The following is a 17069-nucleotide window of genomic DNA, read 5'->3' on the forward strand; positions in this document are numbered from 1 at the left end:
TAATATTCCTTCCAGGCTGGGGAACAGTTGTTGGGTAACAGGTCAAATGTATTAATAGGCAGGCCATATGGTTCACAGACACTTGGCTCTCAACAACTTGATAGGAATTCTGGTGGTTTGATTTTTTTTTTTTTAATTTTAACTATAAAAATGTAAGAACCATCTGGTGTTATTTTTTGTATGTGATACTGGTAAGTTATTTAGTTACACTGCTCCTATGCAATTAGCACTGCTCTACTGGAGGCTTCCATGGCAAAGCTGGGTATACTTTATTTTCAGTTGTCATGTATGTGGAGTGTGTGTGTCCCATCTAGATTTCCTTCATAAATTGCAGCAGGTTTACATACATGTAATTAGGTCTTATGATTTATATGGCTTCTGTCTTAGCTGGTTAAATGCTTTAATTGTAGTGGTCCATTTGATTGGTTGAGAGTAGGTCACATAGTAATTGCTATGGAGCAAACCAAATACAGTAGTTAATTAGAGAGTGATGCCAGGGTAGTTTAGTTACAATGGAAGCCCTCAAGGAAGAGAACTGGAGTTGACATCTGAAGGGTGATAAAGATAACCAAATAAAGATCTGCAGTGAGAGAATTCTAAGAGGAAGGAAGAGTTAAGAGCAAAGGCTCTGAGCCAAGGAATAAGCACAGTACAGGAGGAAGTCCAGTGGGCTTCACTGCAGTGAGAGAGAGAAGGCAGGGAACTGAGGGTGAAGAGGGTCTAGTCTAAGTATAATAGAAACGATTGGAGGTTCTTAAGGGAGGAGATTATGTCATCTGATTTATAGTTCCAGAAAGCTCGCTCTGGCTGCTAAGTGGAAATTAGATTGTTATGAGCAAGAATGGAGGCAGGGAGATCAGTCAGGAGGCTATAGCTATTGTCCAGATGAGAAACGTTGGTGGCTTAGACTAAGGTTGTGTGGTATAGATGGTGAGAAGTGATAAAATTTGGGGTATATTTTGGATATGGAATCTATGGGACATATTGGATGATGTTGGCCTGAGAAACTGGATGGTTTGTGATGCAATTCTTACTCAGATAGAGAAGGCTTGATGATTCTTTTTTGCCTAGTTAAGGTTGAGATGGCTAATGGACATCAAAGTGGAAATGTCCAGCAGGTAATTGAGTATATGAATCTGGAGCTTAGTGAGAGATGAAGACTGATATGTTCATTTAAATTACGTGAAGGTTAAGAGCATAGAGAGAGAGGAGGCTGAGGTCTGGGTCCAGGAGACACCATCATTTAGAAGTCTGAAAGAGACACCAGCAGAGGACACTGACAGATAGTAGCCAGAGAGGTCGGAGAGAACCATACGCTGAATAGCAGAGGACACTGACAGATAGTAGCCAGAGAGGTCGGAGAGAACCATACGCTGAATAGATGCCTGGAAAGGAATGTGTTTCCAGAAGGAAATGGTGACCTTTTCATTCAGTTTCAAGTGTTAGCACCCAGCACTCATATTAAAATGTAATTCCTCAAGTTTATTCCGTAGCTGCAAACTTAGTGACGACTAGAGCACACTGGCCTCAACACCTGCCCACAGAAACCCTCAGCCACAGTGGGATCAGAAAGAGGGAGGCTCTTATCTCCTTGGGGGCCATGTGGGGAGATGGGCCTTTGCTCAAGTCTCGATCAGAATTTGTGAGGTTTTCATACCATTACCAAAGCAGCAAAGAGTAATTAGTTTGTTGTTGTTGTTGAGGAAGATTGGCCCTGAGCTAACATCTCTGCCAGTCTTCTTCTATTTTGTATGTGGGATGCTGCCACAGCATGGCGTTATGAGTTGTGTAGGTCCATGCCCAGGATCCAAACCCGGGCCACCGAAGTGGAGTGCACCGAACTTAACCACTATGGCACTGGGCCAGCTCCTATGTTGTTGTTTTTTAATGGTAGGTATGTATAGAGCTGGCACAGCTACGCCACAAGTCAGCTCTTTGAAAATCATCAGTAACTAAATTCTAATTCTGTATTCTAATTCCAAGACTTTAAGGTAGACCTGAAATAAAAGTCTGTAGTCAACTCAGTGCATGAAAGGACACGTAAAAATGCTTATGTTTTTAACTTCTTAATGTGCTAATCCTGACAAGCTAGGTCTCCTAATAAATCATTTTCTAAATTTTATCTTTTCTTGAAGGCAGCTCCTGCTTGGGAGTTAACTTCAGGTTATGGAAAATTGTTCTGTTATTTGTTAGTCACTTGATAAATGATATTATTTAAATGAGGAGTAGAGATTTCTTGCTTTCTACCACTCTTAAAGTGAAAGTAGAATGCATTCGGACAAACATTTTAAATCGAAGAGCAAAATCGGGGAGTCCTCTTTTTTGTATCATACACTATAATTTGATAGGTAATTTTTCCTGCTGTATTAAGTGTGTTTTCTCTAAAACCCAAAGTAGGATCATGCTGTAAACAAGATAGTTTATTTTGGTGATTCTCGCCAAGTTTGGAGAAATAGTGGATTTGTTTTAAATTAAGCAAAGCTGCATTTTCTTTCCGGAAGGTTCAATGGATGACAAATATTTAGGCAAACTCTGTAAATGTTTATTCTAACCTGTTATTCTACTGACATTTAGTTGAATTTTACAAATAGATAAAATTAGTAAGAATGTAGCAGACTGACAGTTGGTAATAGATTGTGGTGAGGAATATTCTTTTGGTTATTCAACCAAATATTTGGTTCACTAATTGAATGAGACTTGCTGGGAACAAAACCTCAGAAAATCATCCCTTTCCATAATTTTAGCAGAATGATTGATTCTGCTTCTTTGCATAAAAACAAAATTTTATGATACCTCAAAATTCTCCATTTTTTTCTAAGATCAAACTGGAAGTAGCTTGTTTACCTGGTTGGCTCAATCCCATTTTCAAAGACTAAAGCTCAAACATGAATGCCTGAAGCAGAGGACCTCACCTGTGCTCTACCCCGGTCGTAAATGAGTGAACGTTAAGCCAGTCTGACAGCTGTGTATTTACTTCTATGTGCAGGTTATAGGATGTAACAAGCCTTGTCCTAGGATCGCTCATGAGCAGTTATCTTTTTGAAGTGTCAGGCTGTCCTTAGGTGGTTCCTGGTGTCCAGAGCCATGTGTAGGAGGTGCGGGGTAGGAGTGAAGGAGGCTCTGGGTTCTTCTCTTTCTCCTGCCTCCCCTCTGCCACTTGGGGCAAATGAAGATGAAGGGCCGCCTGGGTGGATGGGCCTGTGGCAAGGGCAGCAGAAGGCCAGCCCATTGCCTAGGTGGTACTGGTGGGGAGAAGCTGCTGTTATGGGAAGAGGCTGTGTCTGTCTTACCCACCACCTTCCCCAGTGCTCAGCGCCGTGCCTGGCACACAAATGCCCAATAACTTCTTGTTGAACATTGAGTGGTTGACGTCAGGGCTCATATAGCCCCAAGGGAGAGCTTCTTCCCTTCCCCTCTGACAGTCACCTCCTTGAATCACACAGGGCCCAGCGTCAAACCAAATCCCTAGAGGACACACCTGGGGCAATTGCTTGATTTACTGTACAGAAGGGTCTCCTTTGTCTCTGAAACCTTGACCCAGTTAAGGTACCACTTATGTGTGTAAAGAAAACACTAGAATTCTTTGGGACACAAAGCAATAATGTTTTGCTAATAAGAGCAGCTTCTTGTATCTGATCATGTCATCTTCCCAGTGAATAAAACCCAAGCACATCACCGTGGCTAACAGTGCCCTGCATGAACTGGCTCCTGATTTCCTCCCACCTCTTCTTGTACCACCCTATGGTTCCTTGAGCACACCTCTCGTCTGCTCCACCCTCCACCTGGAATGTTCTTCCACGGCTCTTCACAGGCCTCAATCTTTCTGATCCTTTAAAGATCCACTTAACTGGTACTTCTTCGGGGAGGTCCTCTTTGCCCTCTTTATCATCCCCTCTGTCCCATTTTTTATACCTAAGCATTTTGCATTTTCCTGTGTGGTTGCTTTCTTGCATATTAGCTCTCTGCCACACTTGATTGAACACTTCACAAGGAGGACTGTGTTCTGATTTGGTCAGCATCTAGGCTAGGCTCAACTTAAACTCTCAATAAATAAATATTTGTTCAAATGAATGAATGAAGCAGAAAAAGTGTTTCAAGAAAAAAAAACCCTTTTAAATTTCTCCTCTCAGATTCTCAACATATAATACACACACACAGTGTATGTGTGGTTCACGCTGTAAAAATTCCCTAGTCTTGGTAAGGAACTGCCTTAAAGAATAGAGTTGGTGATTTTGTGCCAATGGTCTACTAATATTAGTGCTTTTTATTCCTAAACTTCTAATGTGCTTTCTCTGCCCTTTTCTTTGTCTTTCTTTTTTAGCAAGGGAAGCCGTATGTCTTCGACAGAGTGCTGCCTCCCAGCACGACCCAAGAGCAGGTTTACAATGCATGTGCAAAGCAAATTGTCAAAGGTAAGTGCTATTTCTTTATTTCCTCCTGGGCCTTACAGAGTAATTGAAAACATTAAGTGATATTTGCAGCCTAGGAATCAATGTGCCTTAACTGTAAGCAGAGGCCTGCTAATTGGAAACACTGAATTATAGTCTGAGCTCTGGCCCTGATTTGCTATGATGTCAGGCAAGTTATTTAACCTCTCTATACCTCCTTTCCAAGGAAATTTCTTTATTTCTTTTGCCACCTTTTTGGCAGAGTTATTCTGTCACCTGTAAACTTAAAAGGAAGGTAGGTTGTGGTCACACTATTTCTGTAATGGTTTTAAAATACTGCTGTAGGTATAGGACCTTTTGAAGGAGAAAAATATATGTTCCTTTTGCGCCAGTTGTGCATTTTTGGTTGATTTATTTTGTGCATCTCTCTCTTCAGAAAGAAGCCTTAAATGTGGAAAATTCTTGGGCATCAAGGAATTTTCTACAGCTTCATAAAATCATATTACCTTGTTGGTTATTGAGCTGTTCTTGCTGCTCAGCATTCCATAATTATACTCTCATCTAACCCACTTTCAGCCATCCCACCCAGATCTCGACATTTGTTCCTCCAGGTAGGCAGCCTGAAGCCTAAATTTGTGTCTTAGAGATCAATCCTTCTCTCTGGGACTGGCCTTGGCCCTGAAGGATTTGTGTCAAAATAACAGCAGGGAGATGGAGCAATTTACACATTGCTGTACCTTGCCCTTTCAAGTCAGGGGCAGGTTGGAGCTTGCCTTGGGGAGCTCGCCATCTGGACAGAGCTGAGGGGCATCTCCTGCTATTTGCTTTTCATCATCAAATCCTTGCCTTCAAATTTGAATTCTCCGGCAATTGTGCTTTCAAATATCTTGATGCTGCCAACTTTATAGGTAGCTGTGGATTTAAAGAGCAAAAAGTAAAAACAAAACCCAAAAACACCTTGTCATGTTAGCTCGGCTTGTTTTTGAAGCTCAGCTGACTAACCTAACTATTTGAAATTCATGAAAATCAGCCCTGGGTACATCTGTTAGATTAATTCTGACCCTGGACACCTGCGTGGGAGACTCCATCAGTATGCAATGCTCCTGCTGAGGTGTGTGGTTATTCACATTCTTGTCGCAGACATCAATTAATTTTGAAGGTCTTCACAGTAAGATTATTACAGAAAGCTGAAGAGAAAAAATAAGCCTGAATTTGAGCTCTTTTTGAACTGATAGTATGGGCTTGTATCTGGTGGTAATTTTTGTTTTCGCTCTACTTCTACTCTTTGCTTCTCTTTCTATCTAAACGTGGTTTTTCTCTCTTTCTGGAGTATATGGTTTTAGTTTCCTCCTAGTCAGGTCTCCTTCCCCTCTATTTTCAGACTCTTTTGTATTTTTATTAAAGTAGGATTAATCACATATGAGCCAGAATTTCCTTCTTTCTCTCTCCCCCTTCATTATCACAACCAAATAGTATTTACCACATGCTGTGCTAAGCATGAGGGCCATTTAAATACATCCCCACCCTCTCTAACTCTGTGTGGTAATTAGAGATGGATTTTAAAAAATCCTATGATTAACAAACAATAATAATAATCTTTGAGTCTTTATTTACTAGAGAAGTTTGCGCCCCTTTCAGTGTTTGGATTTTTCTACAGTATGAAATGTCAGAAATAGGCAGTCCTTGGGGAGTTCTTGTGAAGATGTGACCTAACTGTGGATAACTTGTGACCCAATATATGGTCAGCCACAAAGAAAACCACTTAGAATAAAATCAGGCTTTGACATGATATAATAAACAGACATTTTTTGAGCACCATAAACATAACATGAACATACTCATTTCGTACCAATAAAGAGTACCTTATTCACCTTTGAAAGGAAATTACTGGAAGGATGATGAAGACCTGATTTAACTTTTTTTAATATGCACTGAGGCTAGCATGAGGGGAAGTGGCCGGGTATTTCTGCATCAGCGAGGGAAAATGTAGATATGTAAGAAAGAACTCCTTGGAATAGATTTCCAGGTAAAGTTGAGGTATCTCTTGCCATGATGGGCCCTATTTAAATCAGAAATGGGAGGTAGTGCTGTGGGGGCCTTTTTTTCTAGATGCCAAGAATTGAATCAGATGACTCTGAAGGTCACCCAGTTCCTGTGATTTGTAGTAATGGGGTGGACTGGGGAGCTTTCCTTTCAAGTCTATCTAAACCCATAATGGTTTTGAGATCAGGAAGACTCCTTTTAACTGGGCGGCTTTATTCTCTCTCAGTTTTTTCATTCCCTTCAAGTTCACTGGGTTTTTTAAAAAAAATATTTCAAACATTTGATTGTAGAATCCTAGTATCTCCCACACTTTCTTCTTTGTCTTGTCTGTGTTTTCAAAATGTTGTCTGAAAGGGTATGTAGAATCTCCTGCATTTCTTCTAGAAGAGGTTATAAGGTTTGTAACTTCCAGCGCTGTCCTGTGGACACCTAGGAATTAAAAACCGTGGTTACTAGGTGCTATTATTGAAGTACCAGTAACCATGTCCCAGCCTACAGAAGTCACTCAGGGCATTTGCCTTCCAAATGAACTAGATGTAGACTCTCTGGTGCTAGAGAAAGTGGTTTCTTATTTTCCAGATCTAATTTCTTTAAACTTCATTCATTTGGGTATTTCTTTCATTTATTCCTTTATGCAAGTATATTAAGTATTCGCCATGTGGTAAGCACTGCTAGTGACTAGAGTCACTAAGATACGTAAGACTGTCTGCAAAAGGCTTCAAATGTAGCAAAAGAGACGGACACATCCGTAATTATCGTACACATGGGCATTATGTACTTTAAGATGAGTGTGTGCGAAATGCTAAGGGAGCACAGAAGAAAGTCACTTGATAATGATTATGGTGGATGAGGAGAGGGAGTGGAGAATTAAGGAAGGCTTCTTGAAAAGGTTAGGTCCTGAGGACTGTAAAATATATATAACAGGGCTGTTCAAGCAGAAGGAGTAGCAAAAACATAAAGACACAGATTATCAGGCATGTTTGGGCAACTTAAAGTGGTAGGGGGGATGCCTGGGGGATGAATCTTAAAAATTTAGGCTGGATCGGAGTTTGATGGAAATTGATGGACTTTATCCTATAGGCAATGTGGACCCATTGACAAGTTTTAAGCTTAGGATATTATCAGATCTATTTTATTATTATATTATATATGACTCCTAAGAAGAAATATATTTATTTAGCTACTATTATCTGTCAGGCACCTACTGTGCACTTTACGTATGTCATTGTATTTTAAATCTTTTTTTTTTGGGGGGGGGTTGTATTTTAAATCTTAACAACTCTATGAGGTGTGAGCATTATTATTACTGTTGTGCTAAAGAGGAACTTGAGGTAAAGTAACTGGGCCAGGTCAGTTAGGGGTAGGGAGGCTGGGACTTGAGCCTGACTTACTTGAATTCTTCTGCACTATCCTGCCCCTACTTTTCTGGTGGGCCCATAATGAGTATTTAATAACAATTATTTTATGAATTGTTCATTTTCTCTTAGGCCATATGGACTGTTAACCAAGCACTGCAAAAAGACTGGAATGGGAGTGGGGGTGGGAGAAGAGGAGAGCGGGGAGAATAGAGATTGAGGTTCCAGAGCCTCAGGTGGCCCTGGCTGTCTGCCAATAATGAGATGTGTTTCCATTCTGAAGATGCAGCAGCCCTTGCCTGGGTAGAGCAGCTGCCCTTCAAGCTGGCTGGTTGGCCACAGCATTCTTGTTGGCCATGGGTGTTCAGCAGGACCACCTCTGTTTTCTCTGAGCATGGCCTACCTGAGTAGTTGGTTGACTGGTGAGAGCCTTAGGATTCCTAGCAAGGGATGACTTGTCAGCCACTATTGCCAGAAACCCTGGTGCCACTGCCAGGCCACCATTTCACCAGGAGAGTTGGTAGGAGGCCACAACAGCCTCCTCAGGAACATTGATGTGTAGGTATGATCACATCCTCCCCAAATTCTTACCTGACGATGGAACTAACTGTTCTGCTCCAGCAAGACCTGGACCCAGAACTAGGAAAAAGCTAGACAGAAAGCTTGGCTTCTGAAGTCTGCAACAAGAGGCAGAAAGTATTTTCAAGTCTCCCATTCCTCTCCTCCCTTCTCCTGGGAGTTGAGAAGCCTCTTCCCACCTGCACTGGAATCTCTCTTTGGGGTTTGCTTGGCGGCTGGATGGACGTGTGCTGTGTTTGTGGGGTGCCGCTGGCTGTGTGGTGTGAGCTGAGATCACATCACGCCAGACCCCGTCACAAAGGAAGGTTCTGTCTGGCTGAGCTGGTTCCTGGCTCCGAGGCCGGCGTATAGAAGTAATCATTCTGTTACAGCGGAGACTCTGAAACAAATGCTTTCCGCAGGCCCAGGAACTGTCATTCAGTGTAATGAAAGTGCCTTTTTGTGGGCCGTTTCTGTTACAGTTGGGGTGGGGGTGGTTGTCTGGCTCAGCGTGGCGCTGAGCACAGGCCTGTTCTCTCGTCTCTCTTTCCTTGGCTGGTTCTTGGGCCTCCTCCATCTCCTGTCGTCTCAGCGTTCCAACCCCAAAATGCACTGTTCGTGCTGCACTTCCCCTCCCCGCCTCTCCTCTCCACTGATAATCAAATGTAGACTAAACAAATAAACAAACAAAACCCCCCAGAACCTGGAGTTTAGAAGAAAATAGAGAATGCTGGATTTGAAGAGCTTTTTCTTTTTAAATTACCTTGTAATTGAGAATTGAGTTGATAGAGGGCGACGTCAGTTCCTTTCAACCTTGAACACCAGAAGTGGGTTCCCAACAATGAATTCATTGTAACATGATTGTAAATACTTTCAGCGTCAAGCAGAGTTTGTTCTAATGGAGTATTGTATGTTCTCTTTTTCTTAGAAAAGGTGAGGGTGGATTCAGAGGGGTGGACTCAAGGGATTCAAGGGCCTGGGGGCGTCTTGGTGGGGCTAATTCAGATGCCCTGGCCCCATTGCTTCCTGGCAGAGGAAGAAGCTTGTGCTGGGTTTTCTCCTGTCAGTTTCCTTTAGGGTGTGGCATGTTGCTCAGAGTCACCACCCATGCATGTGCACTTGTAGGGTGGCCTGCAGCCCATTATGAGGAGCAGAGGGAGCTACACCCTTGGCCGTGACCGCCTTACCCCTATTCTAACACCTGGGCTAATGTGTCCCGTTGTGCTTTCCACACAAGGGCTTAAGTCTGGAAGCCGTTTCATTCTGGGGGGAGATGTTTAATTTCTAATTCACAGAAGCTTTAACGCTGTGAGTGTGGCCGGCATTCCAATTGTCTAGAGTTTGTGCCATGAATATAGAATTTTAAAAGTACAGTCACATTCGTGGTCATGTCGAGGCTCTCCACTCTGGCCACCGTTTTCAGGCCTGAGGAATCTTTTCTCTGAGCAAGTTGGCATTTTCGTGAAAACTGAAGCTTGAACATCCAACCCTTACACTGTGGTCTTCAAGCCTGCTTCCCCTGTTACCAGGGAAACCATTACCAGAAGCCTGATACGTGTGAACATTCCCTCTCTCTGTATAGCTTGACGCAAACTCTTGAGGGCTGCTAGGATTAAAAAAAAATCCTGCCACTTAATTTTGCTTTTTTTAGCTTCCTAAAGGAAAATCCCGCTTTCTTTTCTGATCCCGGTTCACAGTCCAATAACCTCAGATCAGTAAAATGTATATTAAAAATTTTTTTAGAAAACCCAACAAAATAACAAAAACTAACCAGCATCATAAAATTCAGAGACCAAAAAAACAGACAAACAAACCTAATCAGGACCTGAAATAGATGGAGCTAACTGCCTGGCTTGATTTTTTTGTACATAGCCCTGAGGAGGACACCTCAGTCTGGGGCTCCTCTCCCTGCCCCCATGGTCCTTTCAGGAATGAAGACTTCCTCCCCTTAAGCAGAGATGGTGGGTCAAGGATATTAATTATGCATCATTCTCCTTTCAGTGATGTTTGTGCAAATGAAGGAGGATTGAGGGAATGAGTGCCAAATATATTTTAATCACCTCTGCTGCTTTGAAAGAATTCCCACAGATAATCTTCAGTGCAAAGTAGCCTCTGTCCACGAGCCTCCCCTTGTCCCTGTGTGGAATTGAAGTGGCCTGCAGCATGTAGGGGTTTGCACAGTGTGCTCATTGTGTAATTAAAGAAATTCCCGATGCTGATGGGCCTGGGCCGTCTTGCTAGCACAGTCACTGAAAAAAACAGAGGCATTAACTTAAAGTCAGGGCCCTGGCGGCTTCCGGGCTGATTGGCTTGTCGCTGTGTGGCTCAGTTTACAGAGTGGGGCCCTGCCTGCCCCCAGCTCGGGACTGGCTCTGTTCTGAAGGGGCTGTGGTGTGGCCTTCATGTGAACCCTCCCCAAGGAGCTCACCTGGGCCAGGGTTTAAACTGACCCAAATCAGATCTTCAGGAAAGAAATTCTACTCTGCGCCTCACTCCAGAGACTCAGGGCACCGAAACTGTTTTTTTTTCCCTCAACTCATCTCAAGATATCAACTTAGAGAAGAAAACTCAAGTGTCTGTCTGCTACAGAGAAAGTGTACTGCTCAATGTCTGTCTTAATTTTGATGTTGCTGGGAGAAAGTGTGCCTGCCTTCTTTTTTCATTAATATTCTGTAGGGATGTGAATTCATTTCTTTCTATTTGTGGAGCAGTGGAGGCCCTCATGTCTGCTTTTATCTCACAGTTCTACTTAAAATGCAAATGGAGTTGAAATATATCATTTGTGTGAAAAATGAGATGGGCCATTTGGAAAATGTAATTTTAAAATATACAACCAACACCAGCATATGATCAAAGTAATGACTTAATTTAATTTTATTTTTCTGACTTGCAGATGTCCTTGAAGGTTATAATGGGACGATTTTTGCTTATGGACAGACTTCATCAGGAAAAACGCATACCATGGAGGTAAGATTGCGGCGTGCTATATGGTGTCAGGCTCTGAAAGGACTGAACAGAACTGGTGCTTCCAGCGAAACTTGAGGGACACGTGGCTTTCATCCTGGGCAATAGAGATGGTTAAGAGGATGGTTATGTTTGGCCAACTTGTGTCTTTGAGGAGTTTTATTTATTTATTATTATTTTTTTTTTTGTGAGGAAGATCAGCCCTGAGCTAATATCTGTGCTAATCCTCCTCTTTTTGCTGAGGAAGACCGGCTCTGAGCTAACATTCATTGCCAATCCTCCTTTTTTTTTTTTTCCCCAAAGCCCCAGTAGACAGTTGCATGTCACAGCTGCACATCCTTCTAGTTGCTGTATGTGGGACGCGGCCTCAGCATGGCCGGAGAAGCGGTGCGTCAGTGCGCGCCTGGGACCCGAACCTGGGCCACCAGTAGCGGAGCGCGCACACCGAACCACTAAGCCACGGGGCCGGCCCCTGAGGAGTTTTAAAATAGTGATGAGTAAAAACAACTCAGGAGTTCAGTATTTAAAAAAATCCTTTGTTGATGGCTCAGTCAAAATAGTAATAAATTCTATTAAAAAATAATCATTAACAAGCTAAACACAGGTGTGAGTGTCCTTACGGACTGCAGCCCCAGTCTGAGAAAGTCTGTTGTGAAAATCATTTACCCTAAGGTGGACCTCAGGGGAGGCGAGTCTCTTCAGAATAAATAAAAAACTCTAGGTCAGAGATTGAAAGAAGTTGGCTTGTGGATCAAATTCAGCCCATAGACATATTTTTGTTTGGCCTGTACAGTGGCTTTGTAATAAACTGCAGGCAGTGTTTAAAATGGGAATGATTTCACACAATTCTAAGTTTCCAGCTTTGGTTGAAAATTCTGAAGATCTAGCAACACTGGGTGAAATTTCACCATGATACAAAGGGCAGGCTTCACTAGAGCAGGGGTCTTCATTGTCCTGTTCACATTTCTAGTGTGTAGAACAGCAGCTGTCATCTAGGAGGGGCTCGATAAAATATTTGTTAAAATAATACTGGTGTGGTGGCCCTGGTTGCCCCATGTGTAGGGGGCTGGGCTCTCCCATCTACCCCAGTCCACTCCAGTCCACTCCATGAACACCGTGAGAGAATATGAATTTGCATTCCGCATCCTTCCGTGTTAACTTACACATCTGGCCCCTGCAGGCCCTTGAGGGTGTGACCGCAGCTCAAATTGTTGGCCCTGGAGCTCTGTGGCTCCAGGCTGTCTTCCAGACAAGGCACGTCTGCAGACAAAATTGGCCCTTTTACCTCTTCTTTTCCTGCTTTTTACCGTGGACTCCTATAAGGCGTTTGGGGCCAGATAATTCTTCTAAAGGCTGGGGCTGCCTGACAGGTGAGGAGAGGTGGAAGAGTGGTTATTACAAGAAACTGCACAGAGGATGTTTGGGGAATTCAGCTTACAAGCAGCAGGGTAAGATGAATCCTTAATCCTTCAAGCTTAGGTTTTTCATTTACGGTGTCCTCCTGGGACTGTCACTGAGACGGCTGCCGCAGAATCGGTTTAGTTTATGAATCATTCCTATTGAGCAGGAGATTTCAAAGGCACAAGGCTAAAATGCTCAGCCTCTGATGTTCTGCTCACACCGATTTCAGGTGTGGAGTATGACTCAGGTTGCGGGGGGTCTCATTTCTGTTGTCTTGACTCACTTTCACCCAGTTTGCTGGAGACAAAGCAGTTCAGAGACTGCACAGATTAAAGAAAGAACGAGGGTTATTTGCCACCTCTTCTAGACTGAGCAGGACTGCTCCCTGACACTGGAGCCTCGTCTGACCCTCTTCTCTCCGTCTCACATCCTACAGCACAACACCTTGGAAATGCAGGCATGGGTGTCCCCACGCTCCTGTTCCAGCCCCTCACCTGCCTCTCTTACTGGGCCCTAGACCCTTAACCTTCTAGGCGCTAGAAAAATTACGGTTATACATTTCCTAAGCACCCCCCCACCCCACTCCAGTAGCCGTGGACAAAAACTCCTTCATAGGCCATAAGGCATAGGAGAGAGACAGAGAGAAAGATGGCTTCTCATGAGGGAATTGTTTTCTAGTTTTTTGGAAAATTACCAAACAATGTACAATACCAAAAAAAAAAAAATGCAGTATTTAAAATGCTGTAAAATCTTAGGAAATGCTTCCAAGAGTGACCTTTTTAGTTTTGGGATTAATTCATCTTTGGGAATTATAAGGTATTTGCTAAATGTCAGAAATTTAAATTATAAATCATTAAGAAGAGACTGTTCCCAGAGTACAATCTTTGTTGGTGTTTGTGTCGGGGGGCGGGGGGGACGTGGGAATAGGTGGGTGTAAGATGATGCAAAGAGGTACGCCAGCTCTTTAAAACCAAAATTGGAGACATTTCATTAAATGAGAGCATCTGCAGCCCTCTCTGGTTCTCACGGGTGAAGCCCGCAATGCCCATTGCCATGTTGCGGGCCCAGAGGGGACTCGTGGGGACCTAAAGGGAACTGGATTCTGTGCAGGTCACTCCCACAGTTGCCTAAATTCTGTTGCCTCTTCATCCTTGTCAGTTTTAAGGGGTTTTTTGCAATGAGTTGCTTTTCTTTATTGTGTTTCGAAGATCACATACTCACACTGGCAGGAGGAAGGAGTTAGGGTGGATATGAGTCCCTTCCTAGTGCCCTCCCCCTTAATCTGGTTCTTTCTGCAGGGCATTTATAGATTGGAGAAAAGGTAGGGGATATTTTAGAGGAAAAGAGGATCCCCAGGCTAAAGTCAGAGTGACTATAGGAGACCCAGAAATCCAGGACCCTGGAAGGCAATTAAATTAGAAAACCCTGCAGGGCCTGCGCATCTGAAAGGCGGATCTTATATATTCAGAATTATACATTGTGATCTTTCCTTTTGGAAGGGGATGTTAACTCCCTGAATGGACAGAGCTGTCACATTTTTTTTTAAAGATTTTATTTATTCAGTTTTTTCCCCCCAAAGCCCCAGTAGATAGTTGTATGTCATAGGTTCACATCCTTCTAGTTGCTGTACGTGGGACTCGGCCTCACGTTGGACGGAGAAGTGGTGCCTCGGGGCGCTCCCGGGATCCGAACCGGGGCCGCTAGCATCAGAGCGCGTGCACTTAACCGCTAAGCCACGGAGCCGGCCCAGAGCTGTCACATTTTAAAGCTGTTTTTCATTTTAATGCCCCCATTTTTGGTCTGACATCCAGTGGTGATTCCATTACCTTCTACTGAGGGGAACAAACAGATAAGCCTACTTAAAATTGGAAAGATTAGTTTCTGAAGATGGAGCATTTAAGGCAGATTTTCAATAAAAATATGAAACACTTGGACAGTGTGAGTGCTAAGCCTGTAGGACACTGTCGTGCACTGGGCCCCAGGGTCGTGTGGCCAGAGATCACAGGGCCGGGTTGGAGGCTGGCTGCTGGGAGTGCTGGCTGTGTAGGGAGGAGAAGGCTGGCCCTTTGCTCAGCGTGTGATGTAGGGAAGGGTTTCTCTCGGCCCCGTGCCTGGCTTCGTGGCCCTCCTCAGCACACTGATTTAGTTGGATGGAGACACCCTGTGTTTTCCCCTGTGCCCAAAGAGACACCTGGAGGCCATCAAATGTTGCAGGCTGCCCACTGCCCAGCTGAGTCTGCCAAGTGATTTTTTAAACTTTTTTTTTTTTTTTTTTTTTTTTTTTAATTTTTATTTATTTATTTTTCCCCTAAAGCCCCAGGCGATAGTTGTATGTCATAGTTGCACATTCTTCTAGTTGCTGTATGTGGGACGCGGCCTCAGCATGGCTGGAGAAGCAGTGCGTCTGTGCGCGCCCGGGATCCGAATCCGGGCCGCCTGCATCGGAGCGCACGCACTTAACCGCTAAGCCACGGGGCCGGCCCTGCCAAGTGATTTTTAATAAGCCTGTCTGAATGCAGTGGGGCTCGTGTGAGCTGATGGGCTGCCTGCTTTCCCATCTTAAGTGTTTCAGGAAACTGTCCTGCTTGGGAGGTTGAGGAGGCCACTGGGGCTGGAACAAAGAGAGTCTTGTTCCATGGCCAGTGGCCTGGGTCTGGTTTCTTCTCTCATACATGCTGAGAGGACCACATTCAGAGTGGGAAAATTTTTGAAGAGGATTTTACAGGACGGAAGTATAAAAATGTTTCTTCTTTTTGCTTTCTGGGAGAAACAAGATGATGAAGTGGTAAATTCCTTTGCTACTCAAGTCCATTCCCGATCCTCCAGCCAACGAAACTTGTCACTGTGCCCTATATGGGCATTATTCTTCCTCAGTTCCTGTGTCTTTGTGATGTTACTCCCATCTCATCTCTGCCTACATCCTCTTTGCCCATCCTTAATCTCACTCATCTCTCAAGATTTGGTGTCTCTCAAGGAAGCCATCCCATACACCCCAGGTGGAAGTGGGGTTCTCTGTTGTCTGAATTTCTATAGCTCTCAGCTTCTTTGTTACCTTTTATTGCTTGAGGCGACTATATATTGTGTGTGTGTGTATGTGTGTATTTCATTTGCAAGCCAATCAACATAGAAACAATGAAGACCTTTATGGAACACCTCTCTGTCTCATATACACACACCACATACACCCACGTCATACCCCTACACCACACCCATCAACACCCCCCCCACACATATACGCACCACTCACACCCACACACATGCATGTACCACACGTATACGCTATACACACATACCTACACACACACACACCACTCATCCCTACCACACACACCACATACATGAACACCACACAAGTCAATACACAGACACACACACACACACGCAGGTAGATTGTGTGCTCAGTTTACTGAGCATAAAGGCCCTCACCACTCTTGGGCTTGTGAGCTAGATCAAGCAGCCCAGCCCCTGAACCTGTGGTAGATTTGGGTGTCACTTCTGTCACTGTCAGGTGAAGGGTATTATTATGCTTTCTCCAAATGAATATGTGTTTCCTTTTCATGTGATTTTGGGGTGGGGGCTTCAGGGAAACAAAATAGAGAATGTCCCAGACTTGTCTCTGGTTCTGCCTTAGTTCTTACTCTGACGAAGGCAAACAAAGGATGTCAATACTTGTATAAGCCAGGAATCAATTGGAAGATAAATCTGTTGAAAGGGAAACCATCTAGGGAAACAGATTTGAGTCAATTATAAATGATTTTTGGATTACCAATCATTCTTCTTTGGCTGTGGACTACTGAGGAGAAGCTAAAAGATTATGATGAATTATTAAAGAGCTCTGGAAGGAGGGGGTGGGGGACACTCTTTGGTTGGACTGTGAGTCAGATTGGCCCAGTGGTGTCATGTCATTTGACCAGACAGAGATCTGTGTTTTCACTGTAGGTGTCATTTCTACCAGCGATTTCCACAGTCCAGAGCACGTGGAGTCCAATATTTGATTTGTTGCATGTTAATGATGGCCTATGAGAAGTAAAGTTACCAACATTTGAGACTCTCGGTCTCAGTCATTTGCTGTTTCATAAGATATATATATATTAATGGTCTGGGATGGAAATGTGTTTTCAGAATCTTCAGATCAAATAAACTGCAACAACTGCTTAAGGAGAACCTGCTATGAACTGAATGAGATAAGGCTAACGTGTATTGTCACTAAGCACATTGTGTATACTGTTTCGTTTAAATTCTACAATAATTCTTTGCAGCAGATACTGTACCAAGTATTATAAGCAGTGGGGGGAAATATATCTGCAGTGGCCGTCCCTGCCTTTAGGGAGGGTACAGTCAAACTAAAAAGCAATATAAA

General features: G+C 43.6%; 1 protein-coding gene across 2 annotated transcripts in view; it reads left to right on the plus strand.

Annotated features, from left to right (window-relative positions):
* The window catches only part of KIF5C (kinesin family member 5C), a 159648-nt gene that overhangs the window by 45759 nt on the left and 96820 nt on the right, over positions 1 to 17069 (plus strand). Inside the window, exons 2-3 of one of the 2 annotated variants that reach the window (XM_014782430.2) lie at positions 4322 to 4412; positions 11238 to 11311. In XM_014782430.2, the coding sequence (XP_014637916.1) occupies positions 4322 to 4412; positions 11238 to 11311 (165 nt within the window). Of the gene's footprint in view, positions 1 to 4321; positions 4413 to 11237; positions 11312 to 17069 lie in introns of those variants that run through there. The other variant, XM_087435159.1, reaches the window with a different exon arrangement.

This window comes from Ceratotherium simum, chromosome 9 (genome assembly GCF_057802395.1).
Source record: "Ceratotherium simum simum isolate JZ-2026a chromosome 9, ASM5780239v1, whole genome shotgun sequence".
Classification (NCBI taxonomy): Eukaryota; Metazoa; Chordata; class Mammalia; order Perissodactyla; family Rhinocerotidae; genus Ceratotherium; species Ceratotherium simum.